This window comes from Manis pentadactyla, chromosome 1, assembly GCF_030020395.1.
Source record: "Manis pentadactyla isolate mManPen7 chromosome 1, mManPen7.hap1, whole genome shotgun sequence".
Classification (NCBI taxonomy): Eukaryota; Metazoa; Chordata; class Mammalia; order Pholidota; family Manidae; genus Manis; species Manis pentadactyla.
In genome coordinates, this window is record NC_080019.1 from 113,727,186 (window position 1) to 113,746,138 (window position 18,953).

Below are 18,953 nucleotides of genomic sequence, written 5' to 3' on the forward strand. Positions count from 1 at the left end.
CTATATATGTAGTAGGTAATAATATTACACACATATTTGTAGCATTTACAATGTACCAGGCACTATTTTAAACACTTTACAAATATCACAGCAACTCTATGCATTAGGTCCTATTATCATCTCCATTTTACAGTTAAGGAAGCTGTTACACAAAGAAATGATAAAGCTCTCCCAAAGTCACACAGCTGGTAAGCAGTGGACCTGGGATTTAAATTAAGCAGTCTGGCTCCAAACTGCACTATTGCCAACCCTGCTAGCTGCTTCTGTACAAATCAACGCAAAAGAGGACTCAGAAGTATATATACCAAGGAAGCTGTCATACTGTCTCTGAATAGGAGGGGATTGTAGATAATTTTTATGTTCTTTATGGGCTTCTAATTTTTCTGTAATGAGTTTGTAATTTTACTGCAATTTAAAAATATTAAAAATTGCATTTTGGGAAACAAAACCTATCGTCTTAGCCTATCATATAGGACCTGCTCAGCTAGTGGGGAAGAAAAGGAGGCCTGTTCTTGTCCCAACTTTGTCACTCCTGGCACATATTAAGTGCTCAATAAAATTTGTATTCATTGGGCAACTATTTTGTTATCAGACACAACACATGAAGTAATAAATGCTATTACTATTACAATTGCCAGTGTTACCTGTCTGTCTTTAGACAAGTCAGCAACCCTCTCTGGTCCCAGGAAAGGAGATTAGCATGGAGATAGCAATGGCAACTGCAGCTTAATTGAATAATGGTCAACAGGTGATTCTGCTCAAGGTTATTGGTCCTTTTGGGAAAGGTGGGGTGGGGCAGAGGGAATACTGAACCTTTTAAGAGAGGGTTCAGAAAGAGCATAAAAGCTGAACTAGACAGAGGTCCTTCTGTGACGTGGGAAGCTTTCCCTGAAGTTAGGTTGTTAGAGTCATGGGTGGGAGAGAATGAGATGGGGCTGTCAGGCATGGGGCGGCTGAGCTCCTCCTTCCATATAATGAGGATAGTTTCTCTGCTGTCAGTGAGGCTGAGGGTGTGAGCAGGAAGGACAGAGGAACGGGAAGGGGTGTGTGTGGGTGGTAATTGACTTGTACCCATCACCAGATAAGGCATGAGCAGCCCTACTGAAGGCAACTTGCTCTGCATCTTTTAAATGCCCCGAGGAAACTGAGACAATAAATGGGCTAACGCTGCAGCAAACTATCACCCCAAGTTCATCAGTGCTGCTTTACGGTTGACTTGCCTCCCTCTTGCCACCCTGATTTCCTTGTTGAACTTCAGAAATCCTGCCTAGACTCCAGCCTCAATAAAGATAATCCCATTGCCCATGGCCTTGACCCTGAACCCCTCATTCCCCACCTTCCCAGACTTTGTTTTCTGTTCCTCTCAACTACGGACCCACTGATGATCCAAGAGGACACCACCTCCCCAAATCCCAAACCGTGTACAAGATCTGATGCTTGACCCGGTCCCTGAGAATGACTTGGACTCTGTTTATCATAACTCTCAACATCCTCAATGAGACAATCTCTGTCTTAACCCAATGGAACCAAGTTCAAGGTGTAATTTCAGACCTAGGAAAAGATGGTAATTTGGAACCCCTATGATAACTGCAGATGCAACTGACAGAATCTATGGTGTAATTATTCTATGAAGCTAAATATAATTATAATCAGACTGAAACAAACATAGTCAAATGGAAACAATAAAACTTAGTTCTTAAGGTTCTCTGTTGTGTCTTCTGTAAAACTCCTCATGAGAAGTGCTCTTCTTTCACACCCACCACTAACTGCTGACCGATTAAGTTCCTGCATCCCCCAGAATGTAGACACTGTTCCCAGAGAGACTGCGTGATGGAGCGGCAAGCATGTGCTCCCTGAACTCCGAAAGCCTAGGCTTCAATTCGCAGTCATGTCACTTATCCTCTGTGGGCCTTACTTTCCCACTGTAAAATGGGGAAAAGTAGCTGTCTCCCCAGCATGTGCTAAGGACCAGAAGTTATGTATATAAATTGAGGACTGCAGCCCCTGACTCCAGTTAGGCTTCTGCAAATTGTCATCATTGTTTTTGGAGTCAGACGCCATAGCAGAATCTAGACACCATGCTTCCCTGGCTTCATCTTATTAAGGATTCAATGCCACATCTCACCACCTCTTGGGAAATTTCCAAAGGAGCATCTCCTGACTTTCAAGCAAGCAAGGCCCAGTTACGTGTGCATGTGTGCATGTGTCCCAGGTACCTGCCTGGGGGCCAGTGCAGGCAGGTCTCTGGGCAATCTCTGCTTTCCCATGCCCCAGAGGAGAGCACTGTGCCTGTTTGTTCACACACCTGGAAGAGGTTAGCAGCTTCCAGGACCCGCTGGACATTCTGCTTGGTGATCAGCGCCTTGCTGGTGTATGTGTAGTCCAGAAGAGTGTGCATGGTCTCAGCATCGACCCCTTTGATAATGATTCTCTTCTCATACTTTTCCTTTAAATCATTGCAGAACATGGCCCTGGAAGACAGATGTGTGACTGTGAGTCTCACCATGACCTGTGGTTTCAGATCTAAACTGACCCCTTCACACCTGTCTGCCCCAGGTTCCCAAGGTCAGGACCCAGAATGATTGCTCTCTGTTCCTCCACCACCCAGAACACACCAGACCTTCCATCATTGCTTACTGAATTGAACTGTCCTGCTTTACTGTGCCCAACTGTAGTCCCCATGGGGGTACTAGATGTGAAGGGACAGTAGGGACCCTACTGGCACAGCTTGTGGAATCTAGAACAGTTTTATTGGCCCAAAGGACTAGTTTATTGTCTCAAAGTGCTGGGGATTCTTCTAGGGGCTTGTGGGAACTCCGAAGCCTCATCTGTACTTTCTTTCTCAACTGCCAGCACCCAAAAACAGGGCTTTTGACTCAGCTCTCAGTTCTCACCCCAGCTTTCCTCTGGCCAGGAGCCTGGCGATCCACTGGGGCCCAGATGCTCTCCAGTAACACAGGTGGTTCCTGACACTGCCTCTCATTCCAGAAGCTGGGCCCCAGTCTGTGGCTTCCCAGTTGCAACTGGGAGCATTGAATCACCTTATCCCAGGACAGAGCTCCCAGAACCATGGCCCTGTCTCGCCTCTGGACTACACCTTTCCTGCTCCCTCCCAGCACTGGCCTTCTGGATACTCAGTCTTTATCCTGCAAGCGGAGGAGCAGGATGGAGAGGATGCAGGTTTTGACATCAAAGTGACTATGATTTGAACACCAGCTCTACCAGCTCAAAACTTGGACATATTATTTAATCTCTATGAGCTTCAGTTTTCTCATATTTAATGGCTTTTTTAAAGTTTATTATAATGATTGATAGATAAGTAGCTATATTAATAGCTCAATGATTAATAGATAAGTAGAGATATAGAGATTTTTTTCACCCCCTGCCAGGCTCATATGGAATTTATCATGCTTCTTGGACTTTGATATTTGAACTGTTGACCCCTCTCAGGTAATTTATGAGCCATTTTATTGATTTTTAAACTGCATTTAAGCCCTACTATGCTTCTGAAGAGATTTCTGGAACTCTGAAAACTTAAAAGGTATCTAAAATATAGTGAGACTACAGACATTTTCAGTAGGAAGGGAAGAAGATAAAGAACATGAGCGGGGACAATGAGTGAGGCTAGAAGTGTTCATCACAATGGCCACTGCACTATCATTACAGATGGGCCTGCTCTGCCAGTGCAAGAGAGACCATCTAGTCAGTTACACAATTCACAACCCTCATTTTATACGAGGTCATTTTTTAAAAACAAATCCAAATGCTCAGAAGAATTGCTATTCTTAGCACTAAAAGCTAGATGTAATTTCTCTTAAGGATGCACACCAGCCTCACAACATTCTCAACCATAGATGGTAAGTTCACAAGGCTGATCCTTCATAGCTGTGGCTGAGACAATTCCTTCAGTCCCATTCCTACAAAAACCTGTTCACTCTCTCTTGCCCTCCCCAAGGCAGTGGGACCCCAGCAGCCCCACAGACTGGGACAGCACACCTTATGAAAACAACTCCATGGAGGCCCAGGAATTCGATTTCTTTCAATTCACTATGCATTTACTGAGCATCCACTCCATGTAGAATACTGGGTGAGGGCTGGAAGGGATCTAAATGTCAGGCAGTCTCTGGACTTAATTGTGCCCCTCAAAAGTTCTTGTGTTTAAGCTCTAACCACTGCCACTGGCCCCCATTTGACTATTTTGTGTAGATAGGGCTTTTAGGGAGCAATTAAAGTTAAATGAGGTCATAAGGGTGGGGCCACAATCCAATGGGACTGGTGTCTTTGTAAGAAGAGAGAACAACACTTTCTCCCTCTCTGCCATGTGAGCACACAGTGGCCAGCAATAAGCAAGAGAGTCCACGCCAGAAACCAACCGTGCTGGCACCCTGATCTTGGACTTTCAGACTCTAAAATCGTGAGAAAATATATTTTTTGTTGTTTAAGCCACACAATCTATGGTATTTTGTTACGGCAGCCCAGGCTAATAGAGGCAGTCTCTACCCCAGCCCCTAGTGGTTCCCAATCTGGCAGAGACACATGTGCATAAATAATAATCTGCAAGGGCCATGAAAGCCCCATAAAGTGCTGTGGGGCCAGGAACGGCTGCTCACAGAGAAGGCAAAGGGCGATGCGTGAAGATGGGTAGGACTTTTAGGTCATAAACACCATAAGTAGGTGTAAACATGTGGGGTACATAGAGGATCCAGCAGGCATGTGGTTTGTCTGGAGCTCAGGGGATGAGATGGGTGGTGAGAGATCAGTCTGGACAGATAACCTGGGTCCTGAATGTGAGGGCACCAGAGGTAGGCTAGGGAGTTAGGTTTCATTTAGTGGGCAGTGGGGAGCCATTGAAGGTTTATAAGGAAAGGCAGGTCTCAAAAAGGACATTTTTTAGTAAGTGTGTTGTCAGTTTAATTTGCTGGTGATCAGTGCCTCTGGAGTCAAGCATTTACTGCACGCAAACAGAGCTGATATGCTTGTAACAATGGCACAGCCTTTTCCCAGAAACTGTACTAATTGATGCAGTGGCCACACCACTAGGGAACTTCTCCAGTTGTCCCTGGACCTTCTAAACTGCAGACACATGAACAGGAGCCTTAAAGAGCCATTATCTCCCAGCCAAGTCATTGAAATGGGAAGGCCCCAGATTAGCACCCTGGTGACAGAATGGGTTTCCCTCCCAAAACTGGGACTTCTGTCCCAGCACAGAGGGGATCATACTACTACATTTTGCTCTTCCTCCCTTTCCCACCCCTGCTATGTCTCTCTGGAAATCACTCAGCAGTTTCTCTCCCCCATTTCCTAATCTGCAAAAAGGAGGTGACTACTTGTGGTTTCCCAGGAACAAGCATCAAAAAGTCAAAAGACTCCCAGAAAAAAAGAGATTAAGAAAAAGAGAGAGAAAGAGAGAGAAATCCCTTGACTAGCTGACTTCAACCTTTTGTTTTAGCCCATGAGATCTTCTCCCTAGGGTCTATGGCTGTCCTTTTTCACCCATCCTTGTGGTTTCTACAATAATTCTCCTACGTTTCTCTCCAACCTCCTCTTCCCTCTTCCTTCAACTCACAAGAATATGACAGCAAGAAAGAAAGAGCACATGTGAATTCTGCAAAGTTAATAAATCCCAGCCTGGTAGCAGAGGAGCAGTGCTGTCACTTGAGCAAATGACTAATTTATAAGCCCCTCTCTTCAGCCACAAACCCTCTTTGCCAGAGGGGTGCAAACCCATCTGCAAAACCATGCACTTTTAAAAATGATGTCATGTAGACTCACCTTGCTGCCTCCTGGTCCCATAAAGAACCCTGTCATCTCAACAATCACACAATTTCTTCTCAGCTCAGCCTGTTTCCTGAGAGGAGCTGGGCAATCTCACTTGCGAAACCTTCCTTCATTTGAATCTCTATGGCAATGCTACCCAACAGAACTATAATGTGAGCCATGTGCATAATTTCCATTTTTCTATTAATCATATTTTTTGAAAGTAAAAAGAGACAAAATTAATTTTAATATTTTTTACTTGACCCAGTATACCTCAAATATTACCATTTCAACATGTAATCAATATTTTTAAATTATTCATTAGATAATTTACATTCTTTTTTCCATATTGTCTTCAAATCCCCCCCTAAAATGTGTATTTTACACTTACAGCACATCTTAATTCATGTCAACTTTAATTCAAACACTCAATACCCAGACGTGGCTACTGGCCATTCAATTAGATAGCGCAACTCAAGAGTATCCATCCTGAACTATGGTGTTGGGGTCACCCCGATTGGCAATCATCTCGGGAGGTAAAGTTAATGTCACCCACATCAATGTCATGTAGATAAATATATGGAAACAGGACATGTCACAGGAGAGGGTGGACAGTGATGATGGAGTCAGGTGATGCTTCATAGAAACAAGGCAACATACCGGCGAAGTCCCACAGTTCTAAGGCGAGACTTAGAAAAGCTCCTTCACCTGGAGTGTGGTTTTAAGATTAGTGAAGGGTGAATTTTGTTGAATCTGGGGGATCACAAACATTCCAGTGAATACTGGGAAAAACCTAATGAAGAGATGTTCTAATATTAAATGAGATAGGTCTGTAAATTGTCTAATTCAGTGCCTTGCACTTTGGGGTGGCTCTTTTGAGGTCTACATGTTTCCCATGTGGCATAATTATTGGGATATTTGGGATCATGTGGACTTGATCGGGCTGTCACTGCTAGACGCAGCTTCACAATTCTCTCTTGAAACGCGTCACTGAACACCCCACTCCAGCTCAGCCCATGCCTCACGGGGCACCTTGATTCCCAAAGGCAATCCTGATGAGCCAGTGATGGGTTAGAGGTGTGGAGGGGCAGGATGGGGAGGGGAGGAGGTCAAGCAAAACAAAGGTCATACAGAAAGTCACCTCGGCCTGATCCTGCAGGGGTCCACTGGAGAATACACTCCAGGGTTGTCCCAACAAGAGGCAAAGAAGCTGAGCAATGATATTCCAGCACCTGCTGACAGTCTGTTATGGGCCGCCTCAGGAGCAGGTAAGGTCTCAGGCACTTCTGGCTTCTTGTGCGTGAGAGTGTGCGTGCACTCAAGCAAAGGGGCTCCAGGAGCCAGGCAGGGCGGGCAGAAGAGCTTCAGCATGGCCTGTTGGAGGAAACGTGGGCTGTGGTCTAGTCGAGTCTCCTAGGCTAACTCACTGCGTGACTTTGTACAAGTGTGCAAACCTGCTTCCTCCTCTATCAAATGGTATAATAGTGCTCCCTACTCCAGAAAGTTGTTGGGAGGAATAAGAAAGAAAATGTACACAATAGCCAGCACTCACTAAGGGAAGACATTTCAGACCAGATCAGAGGACTCCTGGCAGGCTAGTGGGAAGATACTTGGAGCAGGCAGGCTGATCACACTCTGACTTGCAACCCTTGACTTGCCAGCCTCTAGCCTGGCCCTTCTTGGGTAAGTGGGTGCCAGAGTCACTGCACTACTGTCCACTACCCGTCCAGAGTAGAGTTAGGACAGGGGTTGCATAAAAACTGGTCTAGAGATGTTAGCATGATGCCTGGCACATAACGGAGGCTCCATAAATGTTCATGGGAGAGAGAAGAGAAGCACCCTGAAGGCAGTCCTCTCTCTAGGAATGCTTTGGCTCCCAAAGTCCTTGCATTTCTCTGCTTTCCTATGAGGCATATTCACTGGTTTTCTGCCTTTCAAAGGACTCTCCTGAGCCACAGTCATCATGCTGAACACAGGTAAAGTGAAATTAGGAGAAACCCACCTATTTCTCATAGACCAAGGTCCCAGGCCTCCTGGTGCTCTCCTGGGAGACCCACAGAAACGTTTCGGTAAAGCTGAGAGATCATGAAAGGTATATAACTTCTGCAAGGTGGGCCACCCCTAGGTTTCCACTTTAACTAATCTCTTACATTTATGTTTGTAGCACTTAGTAGGGCAAACAGCATTATCTTCTTTGATTATTATACCCATTTCATAGGTGATAGACTGAGGTGGAAGTTAAGTGAATTGTTCAAGGCCATCCAGGTTGTCAGCAACAGAATGGGGACTACAGTCTAGGACTTTGGCCTCTAGGTCTGGAGCTCCACAGTACACTAAGCCCAGGAAAACCTTCAGGAGTTCAAGGCCATCTTTGGGGGTCTTAACTGAGTGTCAGCACTGAGTGAACCAACCAGGTTTCACTGTCTGAGAAAACAGCTGGGTTATTGATAAACATTTACCCCTTAGCTTCTACATGAGATGAATAAAATTTTTGTGTAATAAACAATACTTTCTAGATAGACACTGACCAACTCTCATGAGATCCTTATAAAACAGAGGTAGCTATTAAGATCCTCATTTTATAGTAGAGAAAGTCTCACGGCAGACAGCCAGCGGCCCAGTGCTCAGCAATGAGTCAGTGCCAACCTGGACAGAGCCTGGGTGAGGGAGCCTGGCTCCCTCCACCGACGTGAAACTCTCTGTGGCCCAAGAGGCTTCTGGAGTGAAGCCAGGGCATGGCCCCAGACATGTCCTGGGCTGCGCTCCCCACCCAGCTCTCTGGCCTCTCTCCACATTTCTTCCAGGCCTCTGCTCCGAAGTCAGCTCCTCAGAGCTGTACCCTCCCTGATGTTGCCCTCAATCTAAATAGTCTCTTACTATCGTATTCACCCCATACATTTTTCCTCATAACTCTGTCACAACCTGAAATTACATTACACAACTATTTGTTAACCAGTTTAACAGTTGTCTCCCCACTAGAATGTGAACAGAGTGAGGCACTCCCTGTATCCCTGGGGCAACAGCAGAGCCTGGAACCTAGTAGGGACTCACTAGATATGGGGGCAGGGGAAATGAATGACTGAATGAGCGAGCATCTGAACAAACTAGTCCTGACTGGCCCCTGTGTGTTTGCTTTTGACAGGACTCTGGACCTCCAAGAATTACCAAACCCCCATCTGGATGAGACTAAGGAGGCCTGCCTCACGTGCCCTCTGCCCCTATAGAGAGTCCCCATCCCACCCCTAAGTCTAGGGCCTGGAGCTTGAAGAGGACACCGCCCACCCTGGAACACCCCACTTGCACCTCTAATGAGTTCTATACATTCCTGCTCTGCTCTTCCCCCCAATCCCACCACCACCCCATCTACACCAGGATCCAACTCCTCTGCATCACTGAAATACTCTGGGTTGGAATGGCTCTAACATTGGTTAATTGAGTTAGATTCTACTTAAGAATTTAAATGTTGATATGTACACAATTGGTTAAGTTTTAAATTAGTGATCATGTACTACTCAAGGAATATTTGTGTTAAGAAACGATTATTTGAACATAAACCCAATGTAGATCATCAAAGGGCTTCTCACCACAGAGAAAGCCAGGAGTCAGCATATGCAAGGGCGACCTAGCATGGCAGGACGTCACTCTCATGGTCCCAGCACCTCTCAGCTAAAGGCACCGAAACCTTCCAGCTGCCTTTTCTTAACCACAGGAAGTACATAAACATTGGGCTCAGCCCCGTTTCTGACTTCAAGCTGGCCCCTAAGCCCTACCCTGCAGACCCTATCCCAGCACTGGTGTCCTGCCCACATCCCAAGGCTGCAGGCACTCCAGCCTGGAGGCCAGTGGGTCTCTAAGTATGTTCCCTGGACCATCAGCATCAAAATTCTTGGGATGCTTGTGAAAAATGCAGAATCTTGAGCCCCACCTACCCCAAACCTAAGGAATCAAAATCTCTGACTTAGATAGGTCTGGGAGTATAATTTTATTAGACTCTCCCTGCCTCCACCCATAATTCTTCTGCAAACCAAAATTTAAGAAAGAGTGCCCTAGAAATAGGTCACCTCACTTTCCAGCACAGGCCCCCTTGGCTCACTCTGAGAATGAAATTAGACGATGGTCAAGGTAAAGGAAACAACTGGCAACAGACATGCCCTTGAAAGTCCTCCCTCTCTAGATTCTCCCTTTCATCCTCTGAAATCCAGGCCTCCTAGAATTCTGTGAGGCCTAGGCTGCCTCCCAAATTGCGGGTTGTGGGGGGAGGTGCAGGGTGGGAAGGGCTCAGATGGAAGCAGTCTTGTCCTGGCCCTTAAGTCTTTCTCTAATTTAGCTGCATAGACAGGGGCCCCTGCACTTAATTCAAATAACAGGGTTCGTTAGAGCTAGGAGTTCTGAAACAGGATGTGGTGCCAAAGCCCTATTAATAATAAACAGTGTGCAATTCTCTGTTCTCATCTGCTGTGTACATGGAAGTTCCACACACCTGGAGGGGTGCCTTCAGAGAAGGACTGCGGGTTCATGGCCATCTCTTTTCTTCACTCCAGAAACATGCCTAACAGCACTCTGCCACCTCTCTCCAGGGCCTGGAGTTGGCTCCCTGAACCCACAACTGCTGGCTGGGTCTTCAATCCAAAATCACAGGCAAGCTGTAACCACAGAACTTCCCCACCAGACTCTAAACATCATCAGGCCCCAGAAGAACTGCCCTCTGCCAGCTCCTTACCCAAACTCACCACTCCTCAAGGACACTGCCCATGTACCCTTTGGGAACCAAAACGCTAGCCATGTTTCTACAAAACCAGAGTCCCCTGCAGCCCTACTGGACCATTGCTGAGGTGCCAACATGCCATGTAAGTCAGCCCATCCAAATTTATGACAGAAAGTAGAACTTGTTCTGTCCTGCAAGATCTGACAGGATAAAATAGCAATCATAGCAAATGCATATGTCTAGGAGTCAGCAATGATTCAACCACAAAGATCCTGGGCAGTTCTTATTTTGCCTGTCCAACATCATTCCTAATCTTTTTAGGAGGAGTACCAGTACCCACACTCCCCACATTCTCCTTTGGGGAACTATCCTTCCTCTAATATCAGCCTGAGATATTTGGATGGAGTTAGCCCTACCTCCTAGACCAAGGGTGAGCACAGTCCAGGTCCCATATTATGTCTCCCCAGCCACAGTGCTTGGTTTGCAAATGGGCACAAGAAGAAGCCACTCCAATTGAAGCCAATTCCAGGACTTTCTCTGGAAGGATTGGGAGAGAGAAGCTCTCTTCCCACTGATATCACTGAGCTGGGAGAAATAAAATCTCAGTTGCTGGAGATCCACTTGCCACCATGTGTGAAGATCCTTCCCTGAGAAAGAATCCAACACAAAGAAAAGTAGTAAGAGATGGAGAGAGAAACTAAGGCCTGATGACCTCCTTTGAGCACAAGGATCCAACCAGGCCTGATGCCAATACCCGTGAACTTTTACCTCATGTGAGCAAATAAATTCTTTTTTGTATATGCTTGAACTGGTTGGAATTGAGTATATGCCATTTGCAGTGCAGAGTCCTGATGGACACAACTGGACAAGCGAAATCCTGAATGACGCATGAGCTCAAATGCTAAAGAAGATTGTATCAAAAGTGCCCAGAAAAAGAAACATTAAAGTACTCTCAACACTGCTGTACAAGGCCCGTCACAGTCTGGTCTGTGCGCCCCTTCCCCATCCTGTGATGCTGCTGTGCCCAACAGCAAGCAGTGCCCAGCATGTGTCTCTGTTTACATCAACACCCTTGGGCTCCAGGCAGGCCGCTCTATGTAAGTGCTACAGGAACCTTATTTAATGAGTCTTCTCCTCTATTAAAGTCATAAGGATCTGAAAGGCAAGGACTGGATTTGATTTCTCTCTCACTTCTTATTTAATGGCCCATAGTAGATGCTATAGAAAGAAGGAAGGAAGGAAGGAAGGAAGGAAGGAAGGGAGGGAGGGAGGGAAGGAGGGAGGGAGGGAGCGCAGCCCTCTACTTGCTCCCGTAGGCCAGGTGGATTTGTCTACTCTACCCTACACTTGCCAAACCCGCAGTCCTCCTCTAACTGCCCTGAGTATAAATAACAGTGAGCTCCGAGACTGAGGGACTGGAGCAAAGCACGTGTGTGGAGAACTGTGTTATCTGTGATACTCCAGTTTGGACCCCCAGGCCCATGATGTTTACCCTAAGCCCCGCTACCTGAGATCTGAGATTACAAAATATGGTAGTTGTTCTTCACCTTAATTTGCTTTTGCATGTCTTTGCCGGAGATGAGACCTGGCTTCCCTAACACAGCACCACCTCCCTGACAACCCCTTCAGTGGGGTCTGCTCTCATTCTCACCTCCCCCTGGCTGGGAGCAGTGTCAGCATTTGTGCCTACTGTCCACGGCCACATCCTGACCAGTGTGTTGTTTGAGAGACTCTTTGTCACCCTCTTTTTCCAAACATTTTCCATCCCAAGCCCCCAGGAGCCCATGCTGCCTTCCTGTGACTTCATGCCATTATCCAGAAGTCAAGGATCATCCTCTGCTTACAGACTTTTCTGAGCATTCCCTGGTTCTCACTACTTGGAAACAAGTGAACTGGCACCAGTCCCAATCCTCACCCCAAGGAATTCAAATGTGGAGGCTTCCCTGGTCATAAACGTTATCCCTATTGTGACAGGACAAAGATGTTCAGACATGTGTTCCAGCTGCCACAGAGGAATCTGGACTGCTGGGCTTGTTCCTTGGGCTTTTATGATACAGAATCCAGGGTCAGGGTGGGGGTCCAGGGGAGACAGAAGATCCCTGCTGGGGATCAAGAGGAGTTTTATAGAGAGAGGGGTAAGGGAGGTGTGCCCATAGGTTGGGCCACACTCAGCCCCCAAGACCAGGGCCAGAACTGGGGCTGAAATCCAGCCCCTGCTACACTGGCCCAGCCTTGTGCCCTAATGTGGACTGTGATGACCTCCCCAGAGAAAGGGGCACCTTTTTTCTAATTAGTCCTCCCAGAAAGAACTTCTAAAAACTAAAAGCCAGTAGAAGTCCTGATCAGAGACGTGGAAAGAGAGGGGAGCAGATGTTAATGACAGCTGTGGTGTGTAGCTCCTTCACGGTGCCCAAAAAATGCAATTTCAGAGCTTGTGTGACTTGGAAACTATTTTGTTTCTGGGCTTTGCTCTAAAATGGGACAGCATGGGTGGGCAGAGGATTTATACAGTTATGCTACCTTCTCTTTCTCTTTCCAGTCTTGTAGCTCAGAGCTGGCCCTCAGCAAATGCTGAGGTTTGTCTTAGTTTGTCTCCCAGTCCCTGGGGCTTGCCTCCTTCCTCCCCTTCCTGCTGGGCAGTGCCCTCCCCCCCTCTGAAGGCTCTCCTGGTCCAGCTGCCCCTAGGGCCCTCAGAGAAAATTCAGAAAGTCCCTGGAGACTCTCCCCACCCCACTGCCCGGCAGCACTCCAGCACTTACCTCCTCGCACCATAATGCTTGCCACCACCAGAGGGTCTCCCTAGATTCATTGGCCACCACACCACAGCCCAAAGGGTTATTTTAACAGAGATGTCAGTTCACTTTCCTGCTTAAAAACTCTTACAGCTTCCCACTGCCTATGAGATACATTTCAAATTCTTCATCCTAGCCCAACAAACTCTGCCATAGTCTGACCCTGCCGTCTCTCAGCCTTACTGGCCCACACATACCCTTTATTCCAACCCTACTCTTCTACCTGTGGTTTACAAGCGTACATTGCACTATACCTTCCTGGGTGTGCTTCCTGGAACCTGGAGTACTGTCCCCTTTCTCCCCCTCTCTTGGTGCCTTCTGGCCAATGCCTACTCATCCTTTAAAACTCTACTCAGATATCACCTCTTCCGGGAAGTCTTCTTTGACTCCTTTCTCTCCAGTCTGATTTAAGGTCCCTCTGTAAGCAGAGCTCCATCATAGCACTTATCACCTTGCACAAAAACATGGATTTACCAGTCTCTCTTCTCAACTGATTATGATTTTAATGTCAGGCAGGAACTGTAACTCATTCATCTTTATATACCCAGTGCCTGGCATAGAGTAAGCACTTGAGAAATTTGTGTCAATTGAATAAATACATGAGTGGAGAGATGGATGGAATTAAACTAAAGTTAACACTACAGTACTGAAAGCTTAATCTTCTGTGCCCCCGCCCAGATTTCTGCACCTTAAGAGAGGTTATACGGTCCAGTATTCCTCAGTTAAAGCTGACAGATCACCAGCAGCAAGAAATGTGGGAGGAGGGCAGGTTTTCACAGCCATTACTAAGAATTCTCTCCCCCTCCATCTCTAGGTTCATCTGCCAATGAGAGACATCTCCTGCCAACCCCCGCTGCTATCCTGACCTTTAAGGATATAGCCAGTTAACTGAGAACTTCCCTAAATTTCCTAACTCCATACTCCATTCTCTTTGTCCTATTTGTGTGTGTGTGTGTGTGTGTGTGTGTGTGTGTGTGTATGCATGTGTGGGTGCGCTGTGTCCAATAATCCTACTTTCCAGGAATTATTCACTGGGCATCTACCTCTCCCTAAGTCCCCTGATACCAGATGCCCCTGACACCCAGCCCTCTACAAGCCTGAGCTTGCTCTATATGGTACATGATCTCTTAAATACCAGGCAGCTCTTACTTGCCCCTGGACCTGAATCATTATAGGCAAACCTGCTGGTAGTTAATTTTTATAGATCCCTGAGTTTCTCCTCCAAAGGAGCCACATACAGCTTCTGGTTTGATTGTGTTTGAGAGTCATAGCAGTATCAGACCTCCTTTGATTATAGTGGCCTTAAAGCATTCCACAAAAGTTGAACATAATAAGAGAATGCTTACCCTTAGAGCTAGCAGAAGACATGTAGACTGCCTAAATGATATTTTTTTCACAGCGAGGAAGACTTATTTTTATACAGAAATAGTATCTCCAAAAGAATTTAAGATAGCTTTACTAAAAAGCAGCTGAGGTATTATAAAACACTAAACAGTAAAAACAAAAAAATAGGATGATAAGAACTAAGTGAATAGGAAGAGAATATACCATTGAAACCTGGGCAGAGGAAAGCTAATGTGCTGAGCCTCCTGACAGCCAAAGTAAACATGGAAGTACAACAGGTTATAAAAGAAAGTAAGCCAGGAGTTGTTGTCCCTCTTTAACAGGCATTTATTTTCCCTTTTGTCTAGTGCCTCCCCCTTCTAAGAAATGCATTTCACTCAGATTCGGGGGTTCAAGTGAGAGTGTCACCTTTTCACCAATCTCTCTTTTTCTCTCCCTCTCTCCCTCTGTCTCTGTCTCTCTCTCCCTCACACACACACACACACACACACACACACACACACACACACACACACTCTCTCTCTCTCTCTCTCTCTCTCTCTCACACTCACACAAGCATGCACACACCTCTTTGGCCAACATAGGCTCCTAAACTAAGCAGGGCTGATCATTGTGCCCCACCTCCCTGACATAGTGACTGGTCTAGGATTGGGTCATTGAATGGAGTTGGGTCAATCAGTCTTTCTTGGGGGATTTCCAAACTGAAGCTAGCCCCTCAATTTTTCTATGAAACCAAAGCTAAGAGAAGTGAGTCCCAGAGCTGCCAACAGGCAAGCTCCCAACACTGTGGCAGAAGTCTGAGAAATCCCACCTGTGAAGCCCAGTGAGGGTGGAAAGAGAGCACTCTTCCTGTGTTCAAGGCACTGGTTTCTCTTCCCCCTGGGCTCTACTGCATCCTGGTGTTTCCTACGAATTGGTTACATGGCCAGATACCTTCCTCTTTTGCCTATGCTTATTTAACTTGAGTTCCTATCCGTCACAACCCAAAGAATGCTGACTAATATAGGAACATTGAGCAACGTGATGGATGGTGAGCACCAAAACCGTTTTACCCAAAACACTGACATTCTGCATATGGCCAGTGCTTCTCGTGGGCAGTTTGGTGTTTACCATATTAGAATCTAATTCTGTAAAGTCATTTTCATGCAGGGCCAATTATATATCTGTGTACTTGATGCACGGATAAAGCAAGAATTTGAGATGTGAATGGTGAATGTATTTCGCCATTGTGCTTCAGGTGAGAGCTGCATGGAACATTATTCAAAACAGGAGAATGAGAGATGTTCTGGTCTTGACTGAAAGAAGATCCACATGCCCCAGACACCAAGGGTGGAGATGACAGAGATGACATTTTAGAAAATTAAAAGGACCCAGTTGCACTTCTGGGGCAACCCCCACCCAGCATCTTCCTATCCTGAGAAAGGCCCACAGAGTCACTGTGCAGGCAGAGCACATCTGTGTGCAGATAGTCACAGGAGTGACCTGAATCCACGACATTCTGAAGCCTTTGGATTTTTTAACCGTTCCTCCTCGTTTTTCCCATGGTGAGCACACTTTATCATCCTTTCCTTTCCTAAAGTTGTGGCACAGCCTCCCAACTCTGTGAAGACTTCCTGCTCTGACGGGGATGCTACTTAATCAATGACTGAACCTGCAGGGGGACTATCAGGCTTTTATTCACATCAACCCTTCCAAGGTATTTGCTGCGTGCCGGCCACGGCAGTGGTTCCAGTGGCCCTCTGGTAGCTTACACTTTCAACCAGCTCTGAGTCCACACCTTAAGGATGATGATGCCTTCAGCCCACACCTGCTCACCGGTATACTCAGGGTGGCTCCTAGTTTGGAGGAAGAGGTGGAATGGGAGTGCAAAGTACTGTCCTCTGGCCTGCCAGCTACTCAGGATCCTTACCTCTGCTGCATATGTGACAAGAGAGTCGGGCTTCCTAACACTTGTATAGTTTTCATGATACCTTATCCCTTAATCTGCACCTAATGCAGGCCTAGCACATAGTAGCTGCATATAGTGGACACTTGTCATTTTGGTTGCCTAGCATCTAAAGCATTCCCTAGGTGGGGCAAATTCTCCCTCTGAATGACACATAGTGTGTGGCAGAAGCCGCTCCCAACAGGATACTCACTTTCCCAGCTTCTGTCATGGTGAACACATTAACATGTGCAGTGCAGCCTTAAGCAACCACAACAGCCAACCTCAGACTCTGAACTGGGAGCTGGTGATGAAAGAAGCAGTGACAGAGGAAAGTCTGTTCTGGAGGCAGTGGCAGCCTCCCGGCAGCAGCAGGCGCAGTGCCCACGGCCACAACCATGCTGGCCTGGGGCCCCAGGACCTGCAGCAGCATGGCTGGCAGTCCACCTCATGCACATCCCAGGGGGACTCTAGGCTGTGGTCCTGGCCACTGCCTGGCTCCCTTGCTCCTGTCTGTTTTCTGAGTTTGGCATTCCTGCCTTCTAGGGGAGTCTGTGAGTTGCCTGCATAAATCCTCTTCTCTACAAAGCCAGTTGATTTCTATTCCTTGGAACTAAGAAATCTGACTTACTATCATGCATAAAATGTTTGGGCAAGTAAGTCCATAAATGAGTCCATTTGTTATGTGTATTCCACAAGCTGCAGAGTAGGTAGGCAGCCTCACTGTTGTAGATGATGGCACTGAGCCTCCGGAAGGCCAAGCAATTCCTCCAAGGTTTATACAGCCAGTGAGTGACAGAGTCTGGACTCAAATAATCCCAGGGGTGGGACTTTTAGATGGTATTCTTCCCACTATACCAGTTACCGGTTCCAGCCCCGATGATGTCCTACAGGTTCTTGATGCCCTCTGCTTTCAAAGTATACTGTCTCTTCACCTCGCACCCTGTCCTGCTTCCTTATTTTTTATTTAGTATTTGACCCAGACTGGTGCTGTCCAGCATGCTGAGTCTTTGCTGCTAGCTGAGGTTGGCGTCTGTCAGCTCAGCCCCAAGACACAATTTGGCTTAAATGTTACCACAGTATCCTGCCTCTGTGTGTGTGTGTGTACGTGCACATGGAGGCAATCATTTTTATATTTTCTCATTTTCAGCTGCTATAGTCCACACTAGTGCATGGCAGGGAGGGGGCGGTTAATGGTCTTGCACAGGAAATGTCCTAACAGTCACATTTCTGCCCAGTGGAGAGGTCTGTTTTTAGTTTGGATCCCAATAGGGAAAGCATTCATCCTCTCAAAGTGAATTCCTTGGACAGTGAAATGGAGACAATATAATACTATCTACTTGTTGCTATCCAATTGTTGATATTGTGAGGATTAAATGAAATGAAAAAAGAATGCAGCAAAGTTCCTGGCATGCAGTAAATACTGAAAAATGTTGGCCGTTCCTATTCTAAACTGCAAAAATTACCTAATACAAAGATGGCTGTTACCATATCCTTTATAAAAATTAATTTTGGAAAAAACCTATAGTCACAATGAGAGAAGGATTTTCATATTATGCATATATTAAAGATGGTAGCTAAGTAAATAGTAGTTATGAAAACTATGGAGCACTACGGGAGAAGATTATAATGAAAAAAGAGCACAAGGCAAAACACAAAATTGTATGTAAACTGTGTTTGCAAGAATGCAAAAATATGCATATGAAAAAGGCAAAAGAATAACACCAGAATGAAAACTAACTTGATGAGAACATCCCATAATCCCTTATCCCTCAATCTGGCAACCAGATGAGCTACCATATCTGGAATATTACACAGCACTTCTTAATCCAATGCACTAGTATTTCAGCCATTCCTCTATGAAGAGTTGCCTGACACAGTCTAAAGACTCCACGTAGCTCCTTCAGTTAAGGGCAGATGTGTCCACTAGACAGTGCAGTTCAAATTGCAGATTAGTCCATGAAATATGAGAGAAAAACTTTTCATTTATCAGCACTTTGGGGATTTTGGAACTATAGATATGAGACTATAAATCTATAGTACTTAAAATTAACCACCATATTGGTTCTGCCACATGAATGATATTACAAGTATGAACCACAGGACCCAGTCGATGCTAGAAGGACAGCCGTGGCCAGACATACCCACTGTGGCAGCAGCAAGCCTCAAGCTTTCGCCATTAGCCAGGTTTTTTAATCTGGACCCCGATGGCTGTAACTCATTCTTGTTTTCCCTTGCACTTATCCCCTGCACTTGCTGGCTCCTTTCTAGACACCTTATACCATTATGGAGAAAAAGTGAAGAATTTCAATATCTAAACATGGCTTAAAAGAAGACTCCTGCCTCATTTTCTGCCATCCAGCACTTAGTCAATATATAATAATGATTAATAGATTTGTCCCCACAGCACATTCCCATTGCTGGCCTGTGC

At 46.1% G+C, this 18,953-nt stretch overlaps 1 protein-coding gene across 2 annotated transcripts in view; it reads right to left on the minus strand.

Moving 5' to 3' along the window:
• KLHL6 (kelch like family member 6) overlaps positions 1–18,953 on the minus strand; it is a 55,413-nt gene that overhangs the window by 31,942 nt on the left and 4,518 nt on the right. Inside the window, exon 2 of one of the 2 annotated variants that reach the window (XM_036926761.2) lies at positions 2,306–2,471. The exons of the other annotated variant lie outside the window; for it this stretch is intronic. Within the exon in view, the coding sequence (XP_036782656.2) occupies positions 2,306–2,471 (166 nt within the window). The remainder of the gene's footprint in view (positions 1–2,305; positions 2,472–18,953) is intronic. 2 annotated transcript variants of the gene reach the window in all.